At 38.5% G+C, this 26,919-nt stretch overlaps 3 protein-coding genes across 4 annotated transcripts in view; 2 read left to right on the forward strand and 1 right to left on the reverse strand.

Moving 5' to 3' along the window:
• Positions 1-4,772, forward strand: part of LOC111336215 (hemicentin-1) — a 29,878-nt gene extending 25,106 nt beyond the window's left edge. The window contains 8 exon segments of the mRNA XM_088726402.1: positions 918-973; positions 976-1,059; positions 2,302-2,530; positions 2,941-3,023; positions 3,026-3,116; positions 3,372-3,397; positions 3,708-3,806; positions 4,701-4,772. Of these exon segments, the coding sequence (XP_088582528.1) occupies positions 918-973; positions 976-1,059; positions 2,302-2,530; positions 2,941-3,023; positions 3,026-3,116; positions 3,372-3,397; positions 3,708-3,806; positions 4,701-4,772 (740 nt within the window).
• Positions 4,773-6,908: 2,136 nt separating this feature from the next.
• LOC148726918 (transmembrane and immunoglobulin domain-containing protein 1-like) lies at positions 6,909-12,708 on the reverse strand. Its single transcript, XM_088727850.1, has 10 exons — positions 12,523-12,708; positions 11,986-12,345; positions 10,073-10,330; positions 9,641-9,757; positions 9,388-9,424; positions 8,922-8,994; positions 8,563-8,616; positions 8,151-8,204; positions 7,875-7,928; positions 6,909-7,484 (listed from the first exon to the last, which is right to left on the reverse strand). The coding sequence occupies exons 1-10, from the start codon at positions 12,581-12,583 to the stop codon at positions 7,401-7,403; spliced, it is 1,152 nt and encodes a 383-aa protein (XP_088583976.1). The 5' UTR covers positions 12,584-12,708; the 3' UTR covers positions 6,909-7,400.
• LOC111342374 (uncharacterized) lies at positions 11,641-25,997 on the forward strand. 2 transcript variants are annotated; one of them, XM_088727609.1, is made up of 19 exons: positions 11,641-11,933; positions 13,760-13,880; positions 14,235-14,286; positions 14,577-14,684; positions 14,781-15,137; positions 15,471-16,055; positions 16,457-16,798; positions 16,962-17,099; positions 17,466-17,707; positions 17,814-17,919; positions 18,527-18,781; positions 19,165-19,422; positions 19,719-19,982; positions 20,440-20,700; positions 21,190-21,456; positions 21,759-22,031; positions 22,128-22,394; positions 23,228-23,464; positions 23,948-25,997. In XM_088727609.1, the coding sequence occupies exons 4-19, from the start codon at positions 14,633-14,635 to the stop codon at positions 24,502-24,504; spliced, it is 4,461 nt and encodes a 1,486-aa protein (XP_088583735.1). In that variant the 5' UTR covers positions 11,641-11,933; positions 13,760-13,880; positions 14,235-14,286; positions 14,577-14,632; the 3' UTR covers positions 24,505-25,997. The 2 variants fall into 2 exon arrangements, with proteins under 2 accessions (XP_088583735.1, XP_088583733.1); XM_088727607.1 differs by lacking the exon at positions 13,760-13,880.
• Positions 25,998-26,919: the final 922 nt, after the last annotated feature.

Below are 26,919 nucleotides of genomic sequence, written 5' to 3' on the forward strand. Positions count from 1 at the left end.
TTTAGTTGAGTGGCACACATTAATTACATTACTTACTTTTGTGTTTAAAATGCAAGCAACAAGATGCTCAACTGAAAGATCATTGGTTTTTTCGGGAGGGCAACACTCGGCAACTCTCTTACATTACGTTACTAACTATGAACAGCTTGAAATAAAGATGTTGCATTGACTTTGATATTGCTCATGCATATATTTCATTATTATTATTGTTATTATTATCATTATTATTATTATTACTATTATTATTATTATTAACGTTATTATTTATTTTCTGATGATGGCCAACAGCCGAAAACGTTTGGTTTAAACTTTTTAATAATTTTTTCTTAATCTTTTAGCCTTGTAAATATCTTTTATTAAGCGAACATTATGGACATTATTTGTTTTCTATTATTATTAATGTTAGTATTACCATCATTATTGAACGAAGCATGCATCCACTAGCTTTCTTCTAAGACGAAAAATGCTTAGGAGCTCTTTCAATTTTTAAAGTTCTAATTACACATACTGTAGCCTAAGTTATACGTAATTGAAACAAAATACCAAAAGGAAATGAAACAACAACAAACAAAATTACCTCTTGTGTCAAAAGGTCTGAAACCTACTAGTCCTTGCTGCTTGTGTAAAACTGCAGTTTGGGTAAGACCCTGTGTGAATAACTGGCCTTTACAGCTCCAACAGTGCTTATCTGGTGTGGCTAATTACACTTCTAAGCAGGTTGTTCAAAAGCCCATAAACAGCCCTCCTATATTAAACCCATAATTTTCCAGCTTTTGCCTTCAATCTTAGCGCCAAACAATCACGCGTGTTCTACTCATGTTACTGAGGACTCTGGAATTTTTGAACACTTCATAATTGTCCCATTCTTTTATAACTGATGATACATGTTCATGCTACTTTTATGCTCTCAATTTTAGTCACAAAAGAAACTGACAGAGTGAGAGGGAAAGTAACACTAGAAAGGCAGCAATACATCACCCAGAATACAATAACCACAGCAGTGAGATGTACATGCAAGGAGCTCAGCAACAATTTTATGGAGAATGTGAGTTGTTTGAGGTTTGCCTTTGTGTAGATTATTTGAAAAGGCTCTGTATTAACCATTGATGTGAATTTCCTCCTAGTTTCTGTCCCGGCAGTACACTCCTTGCAAAGCAAATTATTTTAGGGATAATAGATGGTCTGCATCCCTTTATTGATGCTTCTCTTTTTGAAGACAACTCAGGAGTACCATTTCCAGCCATGTGTCCCTCTAGAAGCAATGTTTGCAGCACTGTTGAGATAAATTAATACCGCAATTAAAATTGCTGCATATAATGAACTCAACCCACTAAAAGGGTGCTAAATTGAGTGTGGGAGTTGCCAAGAACACTGATAAAGAGAATGAGTGAATTATGAATGTGCTTTTGTTTGTCAAAAAAAAAACATTGTTTGGGCTGGTCAAAATTTCCATGGATCTAAACACTTCCTGATCTTGTGCAATATTTAAGGGGAAACAGTTCACGTTGACAGCCTGGAAATCTTCCTTAGAAGGTCTGAACCATTACCTTTATTGAGAGGGCTCTTTTCTCTGTCCTGGAAAGTTGGGATCAGTTGCTGTTGCAGTCATTGTGTGAACCAGACATAGAAAATTCGACTGACAACAACTATTTCCTTGACTCTGATAATGACAGGAATGGTGACTTAAAACGCATAGACGCTTGGGATCTCCGCTTGGCAAACACTTGTGTTTGCTCTGTAGTTTTTTTTATCTGGCCAGGTTAACTTGGTAGGCTCCGACTTTAATATTGCATGACTGAATTGAAAGATCAAAACAGTTTGTTAGATCTCCTTTATCTTTTGATACTGGGATTGGCATGGTTCATATCCGCAGACAATTTTTGTGAAAATAGTTTGTATTCCTAAATATGAATCTTTGTTTCTCTGTCTGTAGATGACTGCATAAAACCAAAACGAGAACCAGTTTGGTCATGTCACAGTTAACGACATTTAGTAAGAGGAAATTATTACTATTATTTATTATTATTCATTATTGTTACTGTATTATTATTATTATTATTATTATAAATATTATTTTTATTTCTATTGATGTCTCATTTTTTCACTTGTTATTCATAGTGCTGCATACCTAACCGTCCTAAAGGATCAAAAAAATTATATCAATAGAGGGAATGATTAGGATGTTGGGAATTTTACCAAAACGTACAATAACTAAAAAATTGTTCAGAGAAAATGATATTTTCCCCCCGTGCTTGTCTCTGTTTGCCTAAAAACGCAAAAAAGAATCCGTTTATTCTGTAGCTTATCTTCCGAACAATAGACTGCTTGTCCATAACGTACTTATCAGTGGTATTCTACTGTTTTGACAGCAATGGCACCAAAGACAGCGTTATGGTGAACTTCACATTAGTTTTCTTTAAAGGAAATAATACTGTTGATGAGCTACTTCAGGTCCTGGAAAAATCCGTGCAAAATGGCAGTGTTTATTCTATACCAGTGGAAAGTGGCACACTCCGGCTGACTCTAATAAGTTAGTTCACCATTCTATGTTGTACAGAGCACTTTCCGATCGATTATCAACAAGTGAAACCTAAGTATTAGAGGAACAAGTCTTAAAAAGGCTGAATATCACAAGGGCTAATGAGATTCCAAAAGGTGGAGGAAAAAGCTTTTTTTCAGAGGTTAGGCTCTAGTTTTAAAACTCGTTTGTCTTATTTGGAGGATTTTCTCATTCTCTTTATTTAAAAAGCATAAAAATAAGGCATGGGCTACAAACGGGAGATGTTGAGTTTTCAGGGAATAAAGTGCAGTATAACCGGGTTTGAAAATCAGGCCCAAACTGCATCTGGCATTGAAGTATGGTTTGTAAAAAAAATTATCGGTAGAAAGAAACATGTTTCTTAGCTAAGACTCATCTGTTTCTACTCTATTTTGCCTTAGCAACCCCAGCACCAGCTACTGTTATTCCTCCAAAAATGGCCGCACGGAGCAAGAAACTTGAAACGTGGATGATTGCCTTGATCGCATCATAGTTAATTCTATTGTTGGACTGGTGTTCTTAGCGTTGTTTTGCGCCTTCACCGCCTGTTGTGACAGGAGAGGGGCAAAGGAACATGGTGAGAAACGGATATTTGAACAGTATTTTTATCAGTTCATATCATATATTTTCTTGCTGAAGGACAATTTTGACTCTTGCCTTGTATATTTGCTAATGCAGTTGTTGATTTTGTTCCTTCAAGAGTTTTTATTACAACATTTTTTGAAGTAGCTTCTTCATGGCTACTTGACGTAATATTTGTATGCTTGCAAATCGCCCACATCAGTCTGAAAAATGTTTGTTAATGACTTGCTAAATCTTTTTTCCTCCATAGATATCACTGATGAAGAAAGAAAACTCGTAAGTTGTAGGCCTGGCTACTCAATTATTGAAAATTCTCTTAAGGCAGGTTTTATTACAAACAACAAAACCACAAACTACAGAATAAGGAAGTGTTTTAGGTGTAAACACAACCATGAGATCATCCGGGTGTTATCTCTTCAAACGCTCATGGTTTAATACCTAAAATGATATTGGTGGAATTTGTCACAGTGTACTGTTGTAAGAACATGACGTTTTGACGTAACGATGGCAAAGAACGAGTTTTAGTCGCTAGTATTGATTTGGTACTCAGTATGTTTTCATCGTTTCTGTTGGCAGTGAATAATGGGTCGATCTGCCGAATGGTAAGAATGGAAATGTACCCTCTCAAGAGGACTATGCTATAACTAATCCTATGGCTCTCATCGGGGGCGGACCTCATGACCAGGTACGAAAATCAGCAGTGATTACCTTGTTAAGAGTGACTGTAATGAAAGAGCAATAAGGATACAAATGGGAACAAGAAATCTCTACATTTCTCACTGTGTAGTTCCCAATCTCTCCTGCTTATTTTGCTAACAGGAAGAATACATCGACATCTGGAGTCACCTTTAACATTTTGTTTCTTGATTGTAATCGGATGTAACAGAGGACTGTGCTAGGGATGATCTTTTCGAAGAGTAGTTGGCTTTTATTGTTACTCAAATTTAAGACGCTGTTCAGAGAGGAAGTATCTGCAAAAAAATTGGGAAAGAAACTCTTCTGTCGGTGAGACGGGTGCGTTCTCTTTGGAAGAGCCACCTGCCCCGTGTTAGTCAGTGACATGTGTTTGACCCAAATTATTATGATGGCCATGGATATGTCAAGTAGCCTTCCAGTGTTCTTGTAATGGCTGCTGTTGTGTTCTAATCCACAAAACAGCAAAGTTATCGCGATTGAGACCTTTTTCTGCAACAATTGGTATAACTCCCGCGTAGTTCTACTTAAAACACTACTTGGATGCTTTTTTCGGTCTATCAATATGGTAAAAGTGTAACTGACATTTCTGTAGGAAGGTACTGTCGAATAGAGAGGTCCCTATGATGGCACAGTACCCAAGAGCAATGGTGAAGTTAGACTGACATGCCTGTTATTTAGTTACCAATAACCAAGATCATTGTTTGCGCGCAAAATCACTGAACCGCATGAGACAATGATGTAAGGTCTTGGCATCAGGAATATAAAGTGATTGAAATAGATATAGATATGCCCTGTTTGAAATTCGACTAGTATTACAAATGTTTGAATGCCAACAAAATGTCTTGAAAACCTGAGAAGTTACACAAAACTGTTTATTTTTCAGGAAACGGCTCCCAAATGTAGTACAAGCCTCAGGAAGGGAAGCAACGACGAGGAAAGGAAAATAACCGATTAATGCAAAGGCTAATTCTTAAATGAACGTTCACGCGAACCTGATGCCTGTTATGTTTTGACAGCCGAACTGTACGAGGTGCTCTGAAAAGAAGTATCTTGTCCCATACTTACTGATAATTAAGGAATCTTTCGGAATTGTTTTGGATTTCGCTCGTAAATTGTAAAGACATTTTGAAAATTGACGTCCTGTTTTCATAAGCTTGCAAACGGGGTGTTCAAAATTACCCATTATTGTTCTACTGGGGAATAAAGTATTTAAGCCACTCAAAATTATATTGCAAAGAGAATGAAATTATTAGCACCTCATCTTCACCCACAGCTTGGAGTGCAAAGGAAAACGCAAATGTTTTCCTGTAGAATGCAGCTGGTTTGTTGTATGAAATGATCTTCCAATATTTATCCACACCATTTATTCATTCCTTGTAGAATGATTTAAGCTATTTTTGTTACTCTGCTCACTGAAACCTTGAAATACAATCAAGTACACAAAGCTGTGACTCCTTTTGTCTCGTAAACCAAACCAATTGAGTACCGACTAATCAAATCATTTTCGATAATAAGTGGTAGGGTACTGGTCATTATTTATGCTGATGGAAGGCGGGGAGGGGTGGGTGGAGTATCTTCAAAGATAAATAATTTACTCCTAACTTCAGGCCTCCTTTTCTCAATCGAAGGATTACAGTCAACTGCCGTTATTGCAGACACCCTCGGGACCGCGATTTGGTGTCCACAATAGCGAGAGTCCGTAATGGCGGGGTGCGATTAAAGTCAGTCAGTCATTGGTTGTAAAATGTTCAATTCTAGCATATAACAGCTGTCATTGTCGTTATTCATATAAAACCATCAAGTTTTTAGGAACACAAATTAAATTGACTATCGCTAGGGTTAGGTAGCTAGATGTGTTCAATCCAGAGATTAATTAAGTGTTGACTCTTCAACGAGAACCAGAAAATGGTAAGGACAGGTATGCGGTGGCAGGTACAGAAGAAAATGGGCAAATTGTTGGACACATCCCTTTGGGGTTATCTAAAATTGCTTCTTTTTCTAAACGAAGAGACCACAATGGAGTTGCAGTTATTTGTGGTAAGCGAGTAAACAGAGGAGCTGGAATGGGACTCGAGTTTCCAGTAATGTTTAAATTCCATGGCAAAACAGATTACTTTGAAGAGACTCGTTAAGCTAATCAAGAGTAGCGAGACGGCGAGAATGGCTTTGCGTTTAGAATCAAGAGGGGATAACAAACGAGGAGTCAGCAAGACGACGACCTGGAAAACGCAAATCTGTGGCTAAAAATCAGCAACGATTAAAATTCCGCGCGAGTAAATTGTGTAGTGGGCGCTAAAGCTCAACACGTTGTTAACAGAACAATGTATTCATCATATTTGACAGTATATACAGCAAGTGTCCGTTGTAACAAGAGTTAAACAATTGGGACCACACAGAGTCCGTAATTCCGTATTAGCGAGAGTTCGTAACAGCATGGGCTACGTTCTGTCATTTCTTTGTATTTTCAGTCGGGGATATTGTTCGTGTCTGTAATAGCGGGTGTCCGTAACTTATATCAGGGTGTCCGAAAGGCGAGAGTTGACTGTAGTCTTATCCCCCCACCCTCAATTCCTAGCTGTTGATTAAGTACTTTCGTACTTGGGTGTAAGGCAATTCCACACCGTTCACATTAAACATTACACGAAACTGCGTGTTACAGTTGATGATTTGCATCAGTCACTATCACTGCTTTTAGGTCACACATTTGTGTACAGCAGCGTCTGTTCTCTGCCCACATGTGACTTCATGGCCAGTTAACAAAAACAGAAATTGTGAGGTGGAAATATGTAGATCGGTTTAAGATAGATGAGCATCGAAACTGAAACCAGACAAGACTACTACACTTAAAACCAAAACCCTTTTGAACCTTGAAGTTGTTTTGTTTTTAAAGAACTTGCCTTCTTTCAAACGAGAACCAAAACGATGATGGTGAACTGTGTGTGAAAGTGAAAGTCTCTTCCCCCCCTCAAACCGACTTGTTCCTACTATTCCCCCGTTCTCTTAACTTCTAGGCAAATACGGACAGTCCCCACCCCCATAATTGGAAAATGTCACAACCAAACGACTAAACACCAGAACAAACCTACCCAGGTACCTTTCAAATGGTTAAGATCTTTATTGGCTTAAAAAAGATTTATTAACCATAGGGATCTATCGAAAAGTTCCACTAAAACGGATATGAATTAAAATATATTTGACTTTTTTGTACAATGAACACACCTTGATGAGTACCCTGAATAGTTGATGCACATTCCTCTATCAATGCTTCATAAAATTTTCAGTGGCTATCATATAATTTTTCTGTATTTAATACATCGACAGTGAACCGTAAAAATTCAGCTCGTTAAAAAAGATAAAGTAAAAAATTTTAAAAGATGATTAAAACTGTGACAGTCACAAATAGTGATGACGGTGATGGTAATAAATAAATGACTTTCGTTTGAATATAAAATTATTTAAGTGGAACCTGTCCACTATAGTCTGTTGGCTGTGAACTGAACAATACAGGTGATGCACTGTGTAGCAATATGGGGATTGCTTGCATCTTTCCTCGTCTTGGATGAGGGTTTTGTGTTCTGTGAGGTTAAATTGTGGAGTCTACTTCTCCTGCGGCCTCAATCAGATGGATAACAGAGCGGGTAGGATAAGCTTTGTCCACTGTGGGGTGCTGGTTCAGGTTTTAATAAAGAAAAAATTCAACATTAACTATTGAGCAACATTCTGATCAGAAGTGTCCTGAAATTATAATGTAAGTTGGCAAACATCACTCTGCTTCCTGGGGATGAAGTTTGCATTTTTGCTTACCCTCTATGTGTTAACCAAAATATGTTAGCAAACATTGTGTTCCCACAAGAGATTGAGTGGGAAAATAAATGTGTTTGACAAGGGTCCCTAGCGGCAGAGGTGGACTATCGCTTTCTAGGGTTTTCATCAAAGAAGACTGTAATATCTCTTGGTTCACCTATGTGCACAGTAAATCCCTAACCTGTTAACAGATGTATTTCTCACAAAAGCATCAAGTCATTTTTAAATTGTGGGCATGAAAACCTTTACTTACCTCGGCCAATCTAATGTCATTTGCACTCATTGTTCCCTTCATTAAGTCTGGCATCTAAGACATGAAAATACCATTTTCGCAATGAGTAAAAAAAATGATTAAGTGAAGAAACCAAAACAAATGAAAGTGTTCAAAGAAAACAGTTTGGTGCCTTACAATGCATTAGCTGGTAGGATGATGGCCATCAGAGTACAATACGTGATCAAAGTATAACAAGAACATTGGGATCAAAAGAGAGTATGCTTGCAGGGAGGATGAAAACAGACGAAAACAAACCTCGTGACTCCTCCTGACATCATTAAGGCTATAGGCTCCATTCATATAACCAATCTATCAGAAAAAATAACATCAAATCAAATATTTGTCACACAAAGGAAACAAAATGTCTGCTGGACCAATTGATGAAACTATTCTTTTAAGTGGTGGGAACATTCTCTGCCAATTGCTACATTCAATGTGTCATTCCAGGTAATGATAATTGAAATTTTCTTTAAGATCAGGCATCTAAGGGATGAAAACACCTTGCTGGGCTTATATAATGGTGCTGGGCTTATATAATGTACTCGCTGGCAGAGGATGATAATGACCTGAGTGCAACACGTGACAACGGCACAGCAACGACATTTATCAAAAGAGATTGCTTTTAGGATACTCCACAAAAATACACTGAAAACAAAAGAAAACAAACCTCGCGACTCATTCTAACATCATTAAGGCTCATGGCTCCATTCAGATAACCAATCTATGAGAAAAAGAAACATCAAAATCAAATATTTGCTGTGCAAATGAAACAACATGGCCTTAGGACCAACCGGTGACTATTTTTTAATTGGTGGGAACACTTTTACATTGCCTCGTTCATTGTGAATAATATTTAAAATTTTATTTTATCAACCCCCTCTTCCCTCAACCCCCTAGAAAAACAAACTATCAAAATAAGGAGCAATAATTCCAAACAAAAGTTTTATTTCAGCAAAACAAAACTATTTATTCACATATATATATAAAATGAAATGTATGACAAGTTTTTACTCAAAGATTGCTCACCTCCAGTCCCCCCCCATTTGTCTGATCTCCATAGATTGTGGGACCAATGCGAGAGCCTCTTTTGGTTCCTTGTCTGAAAGAGCAAATGATAAAGATGACTTCAGGTCAGAAAGTGTTGATCAAGGTTAAATTACACTGGTCTGAGGCACAAGGTGTGCTCCTGTTTTATAATAAATGGAAACATAATTTTTTGTTGGCTTTGAATTTAATTGCTTGACTCTGTCAAACATAACATCAACATGGGAAAGTCCAGAAATAACAACATTGATATTAAAAGGGAAAAGAAAGAAAAAACAGGCAGATGATTAGTAACAAGCTCCTGGCTGATGTTCTTGGTTATAAGTTTTTTGGTACAAAACCAGACAAAGTCATTCCAACTACTGGGAACTCCCAAAAGAAGGACCCCTTCCTAAGCCTTGGTTGTAAGTTTAAGTTACTTTAAATCACCAAATCATAATTATCATACCTTGAAATATTATTCTGTGATCCCATATCTCCCTTATCTGTTCAAATCAAAATAAAAAAAAGAAAATTATTTTATTTAAAAAAAGCTTCCATCCATCTCAGTTCCTTTTGTGTGTTTAATTAAATAACTCGCTTTATGACTGGCTATTTCCATTTTTTTTTTTTTTTTAGCAGCTTAGAATATTTTAACCTGTTAAGCATGCAACAATTTCAGGATTACACAGTATAGCTCAGTAACTGAAGGTGTTGTTTACCTTCCTTATTGTGTTTCTTTGAACGGCAATATATGATGATCAAGGAGGCTATTAACAGGACAAATAAAACACCTCCACCAATAGCAGCATATCCCCAAACTGGGAATTCCTCTCCATCTACATTAAACATAAATCGTAAGTTAATGTACAAAAATAGCTGAAAACAGTAGTAAAGTGAACTTAATTATTAAAACAAACCATCAAAATTGGTTTAAGTCTTTTCAGTAACTCCTCTAGCATGTTACAAAAATGTAGATTGCATTGTAATATGCCAAATCTCTTGGAATGGTTTACAGACACATTGAATAAAGATGCGACAAAATCCATCACAAGCAGGAGTGTTTTCTTTTATCAAGATAAGAGTCTTTTTCTTTCTAAATAGCATGTATAAAAAACTTCACTTGTAAAATCAAGATGTATGTGGTCACATACCTTCAACAGTCACAGTGAGGGAAGCTTCTAGGCCATCACCCAGTTTATTAGAAGGAACACAGCGATAAGTTCCTTGATCTTCTTTCTCGACACTGATGAAAGTAAGCACACCTGTACTGGAAGAGCTGATCAAATTGTTGTTATGGTAAAACTTGTACTCTGCTGAGGGATTGGCACGTGCCGCACATGTGATCACTAACAGTTTCCCTTCTTGAGCTGGCTCTACTGAACTACTGAGCTGAGTGTCTGTAGGTTTGTCTGGAGAATCACAAAAAAAATCACAAGAACAGCTCATTTTAAACATTTCACAATCATTAATTCACTCATAGCAAAATAAAGCATCCAGCAATTTATTTACAAGTACTATTCACTTCTCTTGCATGGGGGGCTTCAGCAAGAGGGGAACAGCTTTACCAAAAATCAATGAGGTGAGGATAAATTTGAAAGATGTACATTAGGGACTTGTAATGAAGACCTTCATATATTAAAATATTAAATTATTAAAATCATATATTAAAATTAAAATATATGGATTTCATCTTCTTTACAGCCCAGTTGAAGTTTCCAGGCAACAATGTCTGTTACCTAGCAGCTAACATGTCAGTTACCTTTGTTACTTGCCTAATCTTTTATAACACTTGATGAACAAAACAGACAAGCTGTAACATCCTAATGATATCATTGCTGAGACTTCAATTTTAGCACTTGGGATTTAGAACTGATAATCTTTCTACCAAAGGGAGGTCCACACTGATATACTCTTCTTCTGACTTAAACAAGCTACTAGTGTAGCAAGAGTCTACATACAACATGTATTTCCCCCTTAAGGAAAAAGCAGAGTCTGTGGAATGTTTTGTCACCCTCCCCCACAATTCTTCCATACTTGTATATTCTCCAAAAGTTTCTAATACTACAACTAAAATCCAGAATAGTTATATACTTACATTAAGCACAACACCCCTGGCTAGGAAAATTGGAACACAATACTTTTATAGTTTCTACCTCTTAAAGATGCCAAAGATTTGACTCACATTGAAATAATTTACAATATATTTTTTTAATGCAAATCAAGAGTAATTTGTTTCTTAAAAAGAACAGCTTTTATGTCCTTATAACATTTTGCTTGTTCACCATGATTGTGTGCTAAATTTTGCATTTCTCCTTTCACTCCAAATTTCTGGTATGCAAATCAATGACACGTGTTATAATACACACCTGCTTAACATCAATGTTTGCTTGTCTCGCTTGAAGATGTCCAATAATTGAAATTTTCATCCATTACATGTATTTAAAATATTATTTTCACTCAGAAGGTCTATAACTTTGGTTGGCATGAGAATGAGAAAGTGTTCTCTATTAAACACAGTGTCTTTCCAAATTTTTAAAAATGGCTCCTGAACAGTAAGTTTGAAAAAAGGAGCAAAAAGGAACACATATTTGTAAAAAGCAAATAGAAGATGCAGGCAGACGGTTCTTCTACGAAGCCAATTAAGATTAATTTCTAAGTGACAACAAATGATCTGACATGTGTCTATCTAATAGATATACATTTTTCATCACCTTTGACAAGTCATATGTGTGAATAACAAACTTGTTGACAACCAAAGGCCTAGATACAAATCGAAAGAAATGGCGTCAATCGATCGTGAAGTTTTTAGCACTCCAAATTTACCGTTAGCCTCCAAAATTGTTTGATTCGCGCTACGTGACGAAATCTGATACTTTTCCTTATCGGCGACCACAAAATTTTGGAGCTACATATACGAACGAAACTTTGCTTTGAGAATGTTTTATGAATAATAATGATCAGAGTTACGGCGTAAAGGAGACAACACAGAACGTTTACCGTGCGACTCGTAAGGTAGGATAACTATACAACTTTCAGAACTCCTTAACAGTCGAGTAATACTTACACTGTACGTTTAACTCGATAATACTCGGTGATGTGAAGAAACTGCTTCGAAATGAGCACTGGTAGCGAGTGTGATCTTCTTCGGTCACGTTCATAATATTCAAAGTCTTGTCCGTAATGAAAATGCGTTGTGGATCATCGTAAATGACTTTGCTTCCAGTCATTGTTGAGTTGATGGCCAATCCGGCCCATTCATCACTGTTATAAGGTTGTTCTCTGGACCAGGTAAGCAAATGAAATATATCGGCTTGTTGTTGTTCTTGAGGAGTCAGCACATAATCGCATGGGAGTGCAACATTTAAACCAGCGACCACGTCGATTACATGGTTTGCTTGTTGCTGATAAGACCATTGAAATCCCTCTAAAACCATATAAGCCATTAGTCAGACATAATTCAAACCCGACGGCTTAAGAAAGTACCGACTACATACGGCAAACAGCTCAATATTAGCGACATGGTTTGAAAGTTTTACCCGCCGCTCGCTTAAAAGATACAATCAAACCAAACTTTGACAAAACTAATTTCAACATCACTTACCTAGTAAAACTACACTGTTTAGAAAAAGTAGTAACACCCAGGCGGTATTGGAATCTTCCATTCTTCACGCGATCTTCTTTAAGAGGAAGTAAGGCATGATCGAAAGCTCTTTGTATATTTATTTGTGTTAGCGACAAACTCTGCGGTCCCTCCTTAACTGACGTCAAACGCTTTCCCGAGCTATTGTTTAGAACTTTTCAATCATGCAAAGATGATTATGTAAGCAACAGGAAATGAAAACATGCCGAGAATGACTGATACTGTTATTTGCTGTACACAGTGTACATGTTTGTCACTCTCTTGTATGTCTATTTCTGGCTCCAAATTTTTAGCCCCAGCCCTGGGGGACAATCTAAACATCTTGGAAGCCAACTTAACTGATGGTTTTTTTTTTTTCATTTTTATCCTTAAGTATTTATTATGTAGTAATCGTTTAAAATGGTTAGCGGGTGGGATTCGAAAGGAGTGAAAATTGTTTCTCAAGAATACTTGCAAAATCTAAACAGAAAAAGTCAGGTCGCACAGGTTTTTTTTTTTTAAATGTGTAAAATATACGAGGCCGATATTGATCCATATTTGTCAAGGATCAAGGCATATAACGTTTTTGTTGGAAAATATAAGGTGTAAGGGTTGTCTGTCCAAGCAAAATAATAACTGCTGTGGACTCTGTAACATTTGGGGGTAATTTTAATTAGAAACTAATCGACGACGCTGCGCTGTAGAGATGCCTTACTTTTGCTCGAGGCTGTGTTAAGATCAAACAGTGTGCCTAGCTTGAAAATTATATGCAAGTTTTAAATTTTGCGAATTTAGCTTGATCCGCAAATATTGGTTTCAAAATACACCGTGAAATAAGACGTCACAAAAAAATTTTTGTTGGTGCAATGAAAAAACTCGAGGGTATTAACAAGGATAAGTGGCAAGCTATCGGTTAGATTTCTTTGTTGCGTCAAATCTTCTACGAAGTCATCGATTACCTTCTAAGATTGTACAGAATTCAGTTAACTTTCCAAAATTCTTTTCGCAAATCTCAAAATCGCCAATTTGCAACATGAAACTAGGACAAAATTTTCATGCCTGGGGTAATTATTGTGGGCAAAGCAGTTTTTTTTTAGCCTTTCCACATGTTTACCTATTATGTTTTTCCTTTTGGAACAATAGCAGTAATGTGTGCTTTGTCTGTAAGAGATTTTAGTGAGACATCTGTGTGATTTCATTTCTCTTGTATTTGTCTCAGTGCGATTGTAAATCTGTGAGTTGGCGATGTCAGAGCGGCCATGCCGAGTGAACGACTGAATGCAACGAAAACCAAAGAATTCCTTCATTCATTTGCAATAATTAGAACTAAGTTTTAAGCGGTAGGTTAGATAAGAATATGCAAGGTTTTTGGACCTTATTATTTTAAAAATAAAGTAGACCTTCATCAAAGATCTGACGTATGTAAACAATGCTTTTCAAATTTGTGCGTCGAAAGAAAGGAATTGAGATGACTCGGAAGATGATGACTAGCTTTATGAAAAGTGTTTTTGTAATTAATGTTCACAACTTGATTCTGTGGTTAGCATTTTATCCTATTTTCGCCAGTTAAGGAAATATCAGGTGGCAAAATATTGATTCCACATAATTATCCTATTTTCGACGGTGAAGGAAATATCATGCGGAAAAATATTGACTTCCCATAATGCTAATAAGTTTTATTATATATTCCGCAGCCTTGTGTTGCAAGTCATCATGAAGTGTCTCCATCTGGAAATAACACTGAAGGTGTGGTAAATTTTTTCTTAATATTTCCGGGTAGAACTTTGAATACCCCGCGCGCGTTAAATAGCTCGCGTTCGTCACGCATATGCTTTTCTTGAAAGCGAGCGTCACGGATTAAATCCGTGGCGCTCGAGAGAAAAACAAAAGAAAGGGTACCGAAGTTGTCTTTTAGCAGAAGGCACGTACTACACTGAATCGAGGTGGCCCCGCCTCAGTTGGATCGAAAATTAATTGGTTTATGAAAAGATGGTTAATCCGGACGTGTGTAATTCTTGAGTTCTCATTTTCTTAAGGTGAACTTGAACGGCCGCCTCAAGTTTTAAGAAGAACTTCTTGGTCATTGTTGATCATGGATAACTCCCTGACAGTTTGGACGTTTTTTTCGCTATTTTGTGTGTCAGGTAAGCTGCAATGTAATACCTCTCAAACCCTATTTTAATAGCCAAGTATCTTTTTTTTCCTTTTACTCACTTTTTAATCCCTCTCATTTTTCGAAGAATCTCTGTCTTGGACCATCAAACAGCCCCGCAGTGTATACAGAGGATCACCCATCACACTAGAATGGACAATATCACTAACAACAGAAGAAAGGAAGAGAGCGGATCGCTTTTCTTTGATTCTCTTGGAACGTGAGAAGTTTCTTTACAGCAATCAGTGGCAGATCATGGCTGTTAAACAGTATTACAATGGTATTTATCAGGAAATCGACAATGAGGACACTTTTGATGTGATTCCTGGAAAGGACATGGCACTCAAATTGAACAATGTCACGGACACTGATGCTTCCCGGTTTCGTTGCACATTTCTTAGCTCATTTGCATCTCCGAAGAGTATCATAGAGGTGGAAATAGAAGGCGAGTCTTTGTCGTCTGTGGAAGTCTCTACTTTTAGATGTAATAGGTAATCTTTCAGGTGTACCCCTGACCTACTGGGAGGCTATATCACAATTTTAACATGTCTCTGAATTTACCCAGGGGATTTTCAGGTTCCAGGAAGCCAATATCAGCACTGCTTCTAAAGAAACATTTTCATAATGTCTCTCTACAGATTGTGTACAATATATAGTCAGCCAGTAGAAAAAGAAATCCATAAGTACCAATAAGCTGCCTTGCACTATCATTATCTAACAGGACAGCGGGGTACTCTTCACACTTTTAATTGGGGATGTTATTTCTTTCTTGTTTTAGATTCTCCGATATACGTACGTCTTATGGACGGAACTACTCCCAATAGAGGCCGAGTAGAAGTGTATCGTAATGGATTTTGGGGCACCATCTGTAGAGACAGTTGGGATATTCCGGATGCTTCAGTTGTTTGTCGAATGTTGGGTTACGCGGGAGCCTGGAAAGCTGGCTGTTGTACTGATTATCGGGGTGGGACTGGTCCAGTATGGCTAAGTGACATTTCATGTACAGGACAAGAGAAGTCTTTATTAGAATGTCGTCACAGTGGTTGGGGTGTCAATAACTGTGATCACAAAAAAGATGCAGAGGTCGTATGTTACAGCTCGCCAACAGTAAAACCATCTCACTTTTTCAGTGGACAAACCATGTCAGCAAGAACACAAAAATCTTTTTTTTCTAGCACAACAGCAGTTACATCCACATTGGCTCAGTCTATTTCGACACAGGTGCTTCCACCAATACCCTTCAGTCCAACATCAATACAATTCCAAACCCATATTGTTCGAGTTACAGAAGCTATAGACGTATCTCCGAGTTCTTCGTCGTTGGCCGTCATGTCCAGCTCTGTTATTTCGTCCACAAACCCCAGTAAGTAGCCCGTGCAGTCGTTGTTCCAGCTCATTAACAACTGTCGAAATGCAATCACTTTCCAAGGCTTTGACATGAATATAGACGTTAAGTTGTGTTACCCCTTTGTTGTCAGTGTGGAACGGCTCTCGATTAGTAAAATAAGTTAGATTCTGTGATCAATCAGGGACTTCCATGTGAGTGTGCTTAGCATAGAGATTAACCCCCAGAAAATGAAGATGAGAGGATACAAAAGAACGGTTTGAGGCAGACACTCACCACGCAGTTCTATTTTACAGACATGAACCATTAAATGATAAACAAGTCACTCTTTTATGACTTAATTGTTGAGCTCAACACCGAATACAAGTAGATACGTGTGAATTCGGCATTTTCGATCACAATATGACTTTTTTAAACAGTTGTGTTTATTGAGCTGCTGAATGGCGGTGGTCACCCAAATCAAGGTCGTGTTTCACTTTACTACAATGGCCAGTGGGGTACAATATGCCAAGATCACTGGGACTTGAATGATGCCCATGTGGTGTGTCGTATGCTGGGATACCCAAGAGCTTTTGACTTTACCAACAGGACAGTCTTCGGTAGTGCTAACGATGGACCAATATGGTTAGATGATGTCAACTGCACGGGAAATGAGAGCACCCTCGCAGCTTGTCCACATGCTGGCTGGGGAAAAAGTAACTGTGATCACAGTAAAGATGTGGGGGTGAAATGTGACTTTAATTACACTGTGGAGGCAAAAGGTACGGCAATAAGCTAATACGATTATCAGATAATATTTGCAAACCGCAAATTCATTAATTCCTAGAAGTCAGCCAGTCCGTCAAGCAATCGATTTGTGCTTCGTAAGTTTTTGGTACCTGGGTGTTTCGACAAAGTCTTTAATGTCTGAAACTCTCTCTGCAGATGCAAGTTGCTCATTTGACACTTGGTATTGCGGTTGGGAGAATGGACCAGGCAGCCAGGGATTTACATGGACCAGGAAGTTTGGTTCGACGATATCAAGTGAAACCGGACCATCCCAGGATCACACCTCTGGGAATGGTAAGGGATGCTTCATACCGAGGAATGTGAACGAGTTATCAACATGATGATACAATTAAAAATTTTTCGTGTGTATTTTAGTGTTAGAAAAAGCTTAGTTTTTGGTTCCACGTTCACGATAAGACGATTTACATTCTTTTATTCGTCGACGGAACTTAAAATCAACCGTTTTTTGGTTTGTTTGTTTCAGTATTGAATGTGCATGTAACTGTCGGAATCACTGATTGTTGTTTTTTTCTCTCCTCTAGTATCAGTAACTCCACCAACATTATTAATTGCCTAAGGGATGTCACGCAAAGCTTTTGCGTTACATCCAGGAATGACCATGACCACCCTTATTTCATTGTAGTTCTTTCCCCACTGCAGGTTTTTACTTTTACATTGAGGCATCTGGACGAAGCATGGGTGAAATTGCTTCACTCGTGTCTCCATATATACGAAGTGATGGAAACACCACGTGTATGGTATTCTTTTATCATATGTATGGACAGTCCATTGGTACGCTCACAGTCAAGGCTGGAGATCAAGTTTTGTGGCAGTTGTCAGGCAACCAGGGAAATGCTTGGTACAGGGCAACTGTACCCCTTAATTTCAATGTCACTTGCAGGGTACGGCAGCTGATCTTTTCACGAACATACGTCACCTGCATGAAGTAAAGTATTTCATGACAAACGATTTTTTTCACGTATTTTACTTTATCCTTGTTTGGTTCAGGTGATGTTTGAAGGTGCTGTTGGTAGCACTGCACGCAGTGATATCGCTATCGACGATGTTGAGTTCCAGGGAAATACAGAGTGCGAGAAGACGGCTGAAACGTTAGGTTAGTGGACCGTTAAACTTCGAAATTATGCCATGGGACTAAAATAATTGTTGGTGTTACCAGGTACGATGTAAATGTAAAAGAGTTTCAGCTGTAACTAGACTCAGTGTTTTCATTAGTTTCCGCCAAGTGCTTCTGTCCTTGCCTTCTCGCTTAGAGGCACTGTGTTTGAGTGAAGAAAGCCTTGTTCCCTCAATCCAGAGGTTCGGGCTCAAGAATCGCTGTGATCGCCAGATGGAATTATTTATGGTCAGTTCAAATCTTCCACCACGCTTTTTGATGGCAGCTTCTTCCTGCCATTTGGTGATTTCGATCGTGTCACGCTTGAATACTATTATTAAATTTTAGTCATTTGATGGTTTGTTTAATCAGTGGGCCACAATGAAAACTACCGGGCCACTGGTAATTACAAAGTATTTTTATCAGTAATGGTGTGCAGGAAGGTCAATTTGATGGCACCGCACTTGTTAGACCCTTGGAAATTACCTTTCTTGATTAAAACTCACGGTCTCAAATATAATTTGGAAAGCTCGAACGAACGATTTTCAAAGATTTAGTTCCTCTTTAGCTCTTAGCTCATATTCTCATTCTCTTTCCTTGTTTTCAGTCCCACCAAAAATCGTGTGGATTTCCCCAAATCGAACAGCTGAACTTGGCAGTGAGGTTACGTTAGTATGTACCGTAATTGGTCTCCCCACACCACGTGTGATATGGAAAAAAAATAGAAGAGTTCTTTCGGGGAGTCAGGTGACTGGTAACGTCACTCTACTGAATATCTCTCAGTCCGATATTGGCAGTTATGAGTGCTGGGCAGCTAATGATGTGGGCACTGACACCAGAGCTACAGTACTCGACGTTTTAGGTTGGTGGATTAATTTTTTTCTTGACTATTCCGGAGTGAATACATTGAAATTGCGTACATTTGATGAATCAGAAGTAGCATTGTTAAAACTCAGATGAGTTGTGAACTTAGCAAATTTGAGGGCTCATTAATTTTGAATACCCAGAAAAGCAAACGTACTCTCCTCTACTTCTACAGAACGTTTTGAGTTTCTGGGAATTGCAAATAGTTTGCAGTAACGGGGCTGTTCTCTTTTTTGGAATGACCTATACAAAGTGCTGAAACTGTGAGTGTTATGGATGAGAAGCGCAATCCAGACCAGATTTTCTCTAGCTTAGTTATTGTTCCCCAATCTAAAGATGGACCTTGTATGAAATGAACTTCTCTTGTTTCATTCTCTGAAGGATCTCCGAGGAAAATAGTAATCACCAGCAACGCGTCTTGGAATGTGGCAATTTGGGGTGACTCTGTTGCCATACGGTGCTGGTCATATGGCTACCCTGGTCCACTCTGTCACATATATCGCGAGGGTAATTTACTAGGCGCAAATAGAGGTGTTTATGTTATTGAAAACTTCACTACTTTGGATCAAGGAGTCTACAGTTGCAACTGCTCTAATGTCGCTGGTGCAGCGCAGGCAAACTTTTCCCTCGCTCTTTATAGTAAGTGGCTTGATGATTAGATTCGTTTTCTTAGTACAAACAAGTGGGAGAATAGTTGACTCCAAATGGCTTATAGTTGTTTTTTAGTATATCTAGTGTGTTTACTCGAGTCCTAAAATGTCATCCGTAGTAACATTGTTAACCAATGATAATGATAATAATCAACTTATTTACGGAAGATAACCGTCAAAAGTATTTCAACTGATGAGCAAGTGGTCCTCTATCTTAAAGCCAAACTGCAGCATGCAATGTGGAACTGGAAGGGAAAGGTCCAAGACTTACTTTTTACCTTACAGAGTCCCCAGCTATCCACACCATTTATCCAGCCTATCAACTTGTGAACGAAACAGATGCATTTGAATTTTTCTGTAATGCGACGGGAAATCCAACCCCGACAATAACATGGTGGAAAATTGGCGACACTAGCAAAGTATATTCCACAGAACCAACACTGGCAATACAAAATGCTTACAAATCAGACTTTGGCAGCTACCGATGTACCGCAACAAGTATTCGCGGTGAAAACGTGTCAGCTGTTGCGCGGGTGGAGATGGATAACTGTGAGTAGAATTTCTGATAATAGGATAGTCACAAGATAGAACATGTTCTGGCTTAGACGGAGGCGAAAATTCATCGTGAGCCTTACGTCAGTTAGATTTGGGCGTTAACATCGATTTATACAGGTAAACAATATGATAAAGAAAGAAATGATAGTGTATCACCAAAGTAAATAAGACGGCAGAGTTTAAGTTGGGCGCAAATTATCAGTGCCTTTAACGGTGTTTGTCAGTTAATGCACTCTCCCCCTCCTTCCACCCCTCCCCAATGATTTACTCCTCCTCCCAACCCCCCTCCCGAATGATTCACTTTGTATCAGAACAGTATCTGATATGCTTAAATATCAGTAAGGAAAAGCATCAACCTTGATGGCGACTGATAATGTTTTTTTTTCGAAGAAGTCTTTCAAAGCCACTGCGTGATCTGATTTTCAAGATTTGTGTTTTTACATGTTTGTAGTTTCGCCGACAGTCGACTACATTTGCTGTAACGTGACTATTTTGGAAAAAGAAAGAAGAAATGTTACAATGTACTGTAATGCCACAGGAAGACCAGCGGCTCAGCTGTCCTGGATAAGAGTTGCAGATGGTAAAACATTGGTCACTGGGAATACTTTAGTAATCATAGCTGCTGGTCGGTCGCATCGTGGTGAATACAGATGCGTCAGTGATAATGGAGTGCGGAATCCTGTGTCCAAGTCGGCATACGTGAACGTGCTTTGTAAGTTCAGAAAGTTTCTTGTTGAAGTCACCTAGGCAATTATTGTTCGAGGTGTCTTTATCGTGAGTCAAGCTTCACTTCAAATTCTCAAAGACCACAGCTTAAAAAGGAGAATATATGTTTTCCACAGCATCATTGCCTAACCTCCCACGGGACTTTTTTCGCATTTTGCAGTTACCAAGAATGTTGAGTCCTTTTTTCACATTTTGTCCATTATATTTAAAGACGCAGCAAATGCATCATCTGAGAACGAGAATCGTTTATTTCATACTAACGAAATGGTGGGAAACTACACGACGATTAGTATTGTCCGTACTTGAAACTTGACCAAGTTCTTTCAAATTAAGTCAGTTAATGTTAATTCAGTAAGTTAAGACAAGCTCTGGACATATTCTCGTATTTATATTCACCACACACCAAAAAGCGTCTGTTAGAGGAGGTGTACTGTTTGCCTAAAATCAAAATCTCAATTTCTCTCTTTTCCTAAAGATAATCCAATAACCACAAGATTAACAACCGATAAATTAAATGCAGTGGTGCTAGGAAATGGTCGCATTGCAATGACTTGCATAACTGATGCCAACCCACCGCCAAGTCAATACAAGTTTTATCGTAATGGTGTCTACTTAAGGACAAGTCTTACAAGAGTGCATGTTATTCACAAGGCCAGATATTTTGACGCAGGAACCTATATGTGTGTACCTATCAATAGGCTTGGCTTTGGTTCAAACGGCTCTGTCCAGGTTTCGGTGATTGGTAAGTAAGACCAGCTCTTGCACTTTCAGTCGCCATAACTTTAGGCGACTCGAAGCGACTCAACTGATTTAAGTACAATATTTCCGAAATTTCACGCGACGTGAGGCGACTTAAGTAGGCCTCAAGCAACAAGCACAGCATCAAAAAGTAATCCACCTGGCGTTGTGTCCATGGTATTTTGATTTGTGCAGAAATACAGAGAAACTAGTCCTAAGCTTGTGGGTCATTGACCTGCTTTGTCGTCAAGTCTTCAAAGAAATAAAGAGAACTGCGATCTAAATTCCTCCAATGTTTGTCAACAGGTGCTTTTTCTATCATGCACTTCCCACGGAACATGACTGTCAACGAAAGTGCACGTGTGTCATTTTTTTGTAATGCTACTTCTTATGCCCCATATGGGAAATTTGCTCCTCAAATCTCTTGGAGTAAGCTAAGAGACAATAGCAAAGTATTCCCAGCAGGTGAACAGCTCGTTATGAGGAATGTTAGTAGATACGATGGAGGTACATACATCTGCACAGCTAGGAACGGAGTTGGGCTTCCTGATACTAAAACGGCGGTGCTAAGTGTGTTACGTGAGTAAAAACATTTGACATTCTGAAAAAAGGATTGTCTTTAGTAACCAACCAATTTGATTGATTTGCTGAACCGGTTGTTACTATATTCTGCAGATAAACCATACGACACTAAGCTTGGGGCATCAGTTCCAGACAATATTGCAGTATTAAACTCATCAGTGGTATTAACTTGTAGAGCAAAGGCCAATCCACCGGTTACATCCTATAATATTTATCACAATGGCATCTTAGTGTCCAATACATCCAGTGGTATTCACAACATCACGCACGCTCTGGCTGAAGATAATGGATCATACGTCTGTATACCGCACAACGAGTTTGGTGAAGGCGAAAAGGCAGCTTTGAACGTGTCTTTTGTGGGTATGTTAAGACTCTCAGTTATGAATCCGTCCTTTATGTCCAAAGAGTTTTGAATGACCAGTATTACTTGAGAACATGTTAACTAAACTGAACAATCCGGTTATAAAAAACGAGCTATCTGTAAATTCCATAGAAATTCGTTATTATCTTAGCTTGCTTTTGGCCAACGCACTTAGTTGCACAAAAGAACTCAGTTAGAAGCATTATTGTCTCGTGTAATATAATTGGTTAATTTTGTCGTAGTAGCCCAATGATAGTAATAGCCTCACATACTGAGCGTCTGATAGTTTTCAAACATAGGAACTGTCTTCGAGAATAATATTGATTGAGAAGAGTTATAATTAAGCTACCACTTAGACATACGCATGATGCACGATCCTCGCAGTAGATAGCGCTATTTATGCAATAGCGAAAATCAGACCTGAAAAAAATCAGGCCTGTACGGAACTCGAACCACGGACCTCTGCGATACTAGTGCAGCGCTCTACCAACAGAGCTAACAAGCCAACTGGGAGCAGGCCGTTAAGTTGATTCGTAATAAACCCGTGAAAGTGATAAATGAGATACAATGAATATATGAAGTTCATATATTTTGAACTGCGGTATTAGATACGTATGATGCACGATTCTCGCAGTAGATAGCGCTGTACAGGCCTGATTTTTTTCAGGTCTGATTTTCGCTATTGCATGGCGCTATCTACTGCGAGGATCGTGCATCATACGTATCTAATACCGCAGTTCAAAATATATGAACTTCAAATATTCATTGTATCTCACTTAGACATAGTGCATGCCCAGAAAGATAATGCAAGTTTGGCTGTTTTTCCAAACAGGACCTTGTGGCGTTAAACGCGTGCATCATACCTGGTCGCCGCAGATTGTGGCAGGAGCTAAAGCTAAACCAGGGGAGTGGCCATGGCAGGTCCAGCTCGGATACTTTGACAAAACCGATAGCATCCCTCATCTTTGTGGTGGCTCCATCTTGGATCACTACTGGATTGTCACGGCTGCACACTGTGTAAAAAGTGAATTTGGTAAAAAAACCCCCGCCAACTTCAATGTCACTGCTGGTAAGCCCTTTTTAGTTGGTACGAGTGTTTGTTATCCATACGGTAGAACACAGCCACTTGACCTCCCCAAAATTACAACCTCTTGCTACTAATAATCGAAAGCTTTGTCTTTTCATTAAGCCCGGGACACAGTTATATCGCAATGTTCTGACAATTATAGTATAGCTTCTAGTAGTCTAGTAATGTTACCTATTTACGATAGTAGCGTCAGTTTTGTTAACGTGATTGACCAAGACGCTTATTGCAACGAAATTTTATGGCTCAAGCATAGTCATTTTAAACTAAAGTGTGCAAGATTACATTCTCAAAGGATTGAAATTTTGAGCTGGGATGGGGGTGGGGTGGGTGGGTGGTTGGGATGAGTAAGGTAGTGGAGAAGGAGTCTCAACATGCCTTCTCCCTTTGGGAAATTTCCAGCGGGACTCTAGTATACATGCTCATAGGTATGACCACTGACCACTGGCCTGTTCCTTTCATCGTCAGGTGAACTCCACAGAGGGGTCAGTGAAGGAAGAGAGCAAACTGTTCCTATAGAAAAGATAATTGTGCACGAGAATTTCGACCAAAAAACTTTACAAAATGATATCGCTTTGATGAAGCTCCGGACACCAATCTTCTTTGATGCGCATGTGTCGCCAATATGCCTTCCAAACTTTGATTTTGACGACGGTACCAAGTGTTACGTCACCGGCTGGGGTCGTACTGGACCTCTTAGTTCGACGCCAAACATTCTTCAAGAGACTTTAATTCCTCTTGTAGCTCACAGAGTTTGTCAACTGTATTACAAACAGAAAAGAGTTAATAATGTAACGTCAGATATGCGCTGTGCTGGAACCCTGGGTCAGAGTCGAGGTACATGTAAAGGTGACAGTGGTGGACCGCTGGCCTGTGAGAGAGACGGCCGTTGGTATTTGATGGGAGTTACAAGTTGGGCAAATGAGGGCTGTATGCACAGCGGTGACCCGGGAGTCTTTTCAGATGTCTTGTACTTTAGGAGCTGGATTGAAGAAGTCATGAAGAACAATACAAAGGCAACATAGGAGAGCGGCTTGATTAAAAACGTTGGATTCAATTTTCAGAAAAAACACGAGCAGTTGAACGGAGAGATAAATGAGTGGTATGGTTTAAGAAAATTGTCACAGAATTTCAATTATTTTTGGAACTCTTTCCACTAGTTTGAACAAAGCTGTGCGAGCATTACACGTGTCAGAAGGCTAACTCTTTTGGGGTAAAAAATCGAATAACGATGTTGTTGTGATGATCCTCGAAACATTTTAATCTACAGTGGAACTTGAACCAAGTTTTAGCACCAGCTTATATCTAGGATGCATGAATTTTTACATAGATATATTTAAGCACCGTGTGTTTGTAAATTTACTTTTATGAATTTCTCCGGAAAGAAATAATCAACATTAAGAAACAAATTATTAATGATAAAAAAAAATTTATCTTGACGTAAACAATTTTGTAAAGAAATCCAATAACACTGTTTCAACAACGAAGTGTGGGATTAATTATTGATTATAAGTCACTGTTTGGAAAGGTCACTTTTTTTATGGATCCTCTCGGCCGTAGAGCTCAGAGATTGAATAAGCCCTTATCCAAACAGCCATATGTTGGGTTAGGTTGAGTGTTAAGAGGTTGGGGTTATGGTTAGAGTTTGAGGTTAGGGGCCGACCATTTAACTTTTGTGGGGGGGGGGGGGGGGTGGGTGATTTTCTGGTTATCCAAAAAATTTTTTTCTAACAATCTGCTGTGCAGGATATTTTTTCCGCTCTAAATGCTCTTTTTCTTCAGTTACATTTGGGCTGCATGCAATTTTTTTCTTCCAACAAGAGCTTGCAGGAAATTTTCAAAATTACCCACCCCCCCTCAAGAGTTAAGTAGTCGGCCCCTTAGGGATAGGGTTAGGATTCCACAAAAGCACTACACGCAGTAAAACGTGCTTAACATTTTTTTTTATTTTTTTTTAGTGTGGCTGTTTGTAATCTATACGTTAAATATTCAACAGCAACGACGTCAGTTGATACATTCCAGGAGGCTTCGGTTAGAATTTTGGTTTAGTACTCCAGTTACAAAAGACTGATAAATGATATCCTTCTAGGCAGCCGCTATGTTTGGTGTCTTTTATTAGAGACTATAATTTTATGCACATCAGACCATATGTAAATTTGCTGAACTCCTCTCGCTCAACGTGAAGTTTTAACACCAGTTCTGAATATATGTTTCCCTTTAAGGTTTTAATCCTCCAACCTGGCAATTCATTACTTGTAAAGGATGCACATCGTTGTAAAGTGATTATTTCGTTGTTTTTCCTATCGGAAGTTGTATAAACTGCCTGTCGTGTCACTACTATGAATTTTCGGTTAAATAATTGTTTTATTAAAGAAAACGTCCCCAATATATTAGACAAATCTTCTCGAATTTATTTTGTAAGAAGAAACCGGATGTTACAATGTACAGATATTAGATTATGGTATATTGGCTCATATAACGTAATGGCTAAGCTAATAAAACGTCTTGAATTGCATTATCCAATGATCCAGTTTTTAATAATTGTAGTTATCTTCCTGACCAACGTCGCTTTTTTATCATCTCCTATCCAGCGCGAGCACGTGGGATGATTTGTTATTATACATGCATTGTCTCTTTTAATAGCAGTCAGGGAAATATGCTGCATCCACGACAAATGATGGCAGTAAATGCTCTTCGGTAAAGTAGGTAACAGGTTTTCAGATAAAATGAAGCTGAGGAACTCTCTAAAAAAAGTTAGTACGTCCAACAGGTTTGGTCTTTTCCGGTGCCGGAAACAAGGGATATTTTAGTTTAGTTCAAACACGATTCCTAGGAAGACCATGTAAGATGATACGATTTCGTGTATAAATAAAGATTGATGATGATGATGATGATGATGATGATGATGATGACGATGATGATGACGATGATGATGAGAAAGCAAGCATCCTTCTAACGGGGGTGCACCTTTATGGGAGTAAGGTTATGGCCACAATGGATCTCTACAAAATTGAATCTGCTAGGTATCTTTCAGAAAGCTGGGGAGAAACTACAACTTCTTTAAGGAAAAAAAAGTACCTTATTATCACTTATTTTCGCGCGACTTTAATTTCGCGTATTTGGAATAAAAATATTTCGCGAGACTTAAAATTCGCGATTTTGACGAATCACTGTTTTTCAAGGTAATTAAATTTCGCGAATCAAGTAACTGGTGCTCGTTTTTTAAACTTTCATTTCAGTATTTTATTTAACCATAACGGAATAGAAACCTCAAACGCAACAAACAACTGGCTGAAATGTTCAACAATGTCTGCAACTTGGTAACATCTTTTTTAAGGGCTGATACAAGCAAGATGAGTCAGATGATGAGGAATAAGTGTAAATGTTTCCTTTCAAGTTAGAATTTGCACTCGATTTCCGGGTTGGTACACGCGTAAGCG

Source organism: Stylophora pistillata, chromosome 7 (assembly GCF_964205215.1).
Source record: "Stylophora pistillata chromosome 7, jaStyPist1.2, whole genome shotgun sequence".
In the NCBI taxonomy this organism is placed as follows: domain Eukaryota; kingdom Metazoa; phylum Cnidaria; class Anthozoa; order Scleractinia; family Pocilloporidae; genus Stylophora; species Stylophora pistillata.

Coding starts and splice junctions, on each gene's coding strand:
- LOC111342374 (XM_088727607.1), top strand. CDS start 11,865: ATGAATAATAATGATCAGAGTTACGGCGTAAAGGAGACAACACAGAAC. Junction 17,920..18,526: donor GAAGACGGCTGAAACGTTAG/GTTAGTGGACCG, acceptor CCTTGTTTTCAG/TCCCACCAAAAATCGTGTGG. Junction 19,983..20,439: donor GCGGGTGGAGATGGATAACT/GTGAGTAGAATT, acceptor ACATGTTTGTAG/TTTCGCCGACAGTCGACTAC.
- LOC148726918 (XM_088727850.1), bottom strand. CDS start 12,583: ATGGAAGATTCCAATACCGCCTGGGTGTTACTACTTTTTCTAAACAGT. Junction 9,425..9,640: donor AAAGAAACACAATAAGGAAG/GTAAACAACACC, acceptor TGATTTGAACAG/ATAAGGGAGATATGGGATCA. Junction 7,929..8,150: donor ATGTCAGGAGGAGTCACGAG/GTTTGTTTTCGT, acceptor TTCATGTCTTAG/ATGCCAGACTTAATGAAGGG.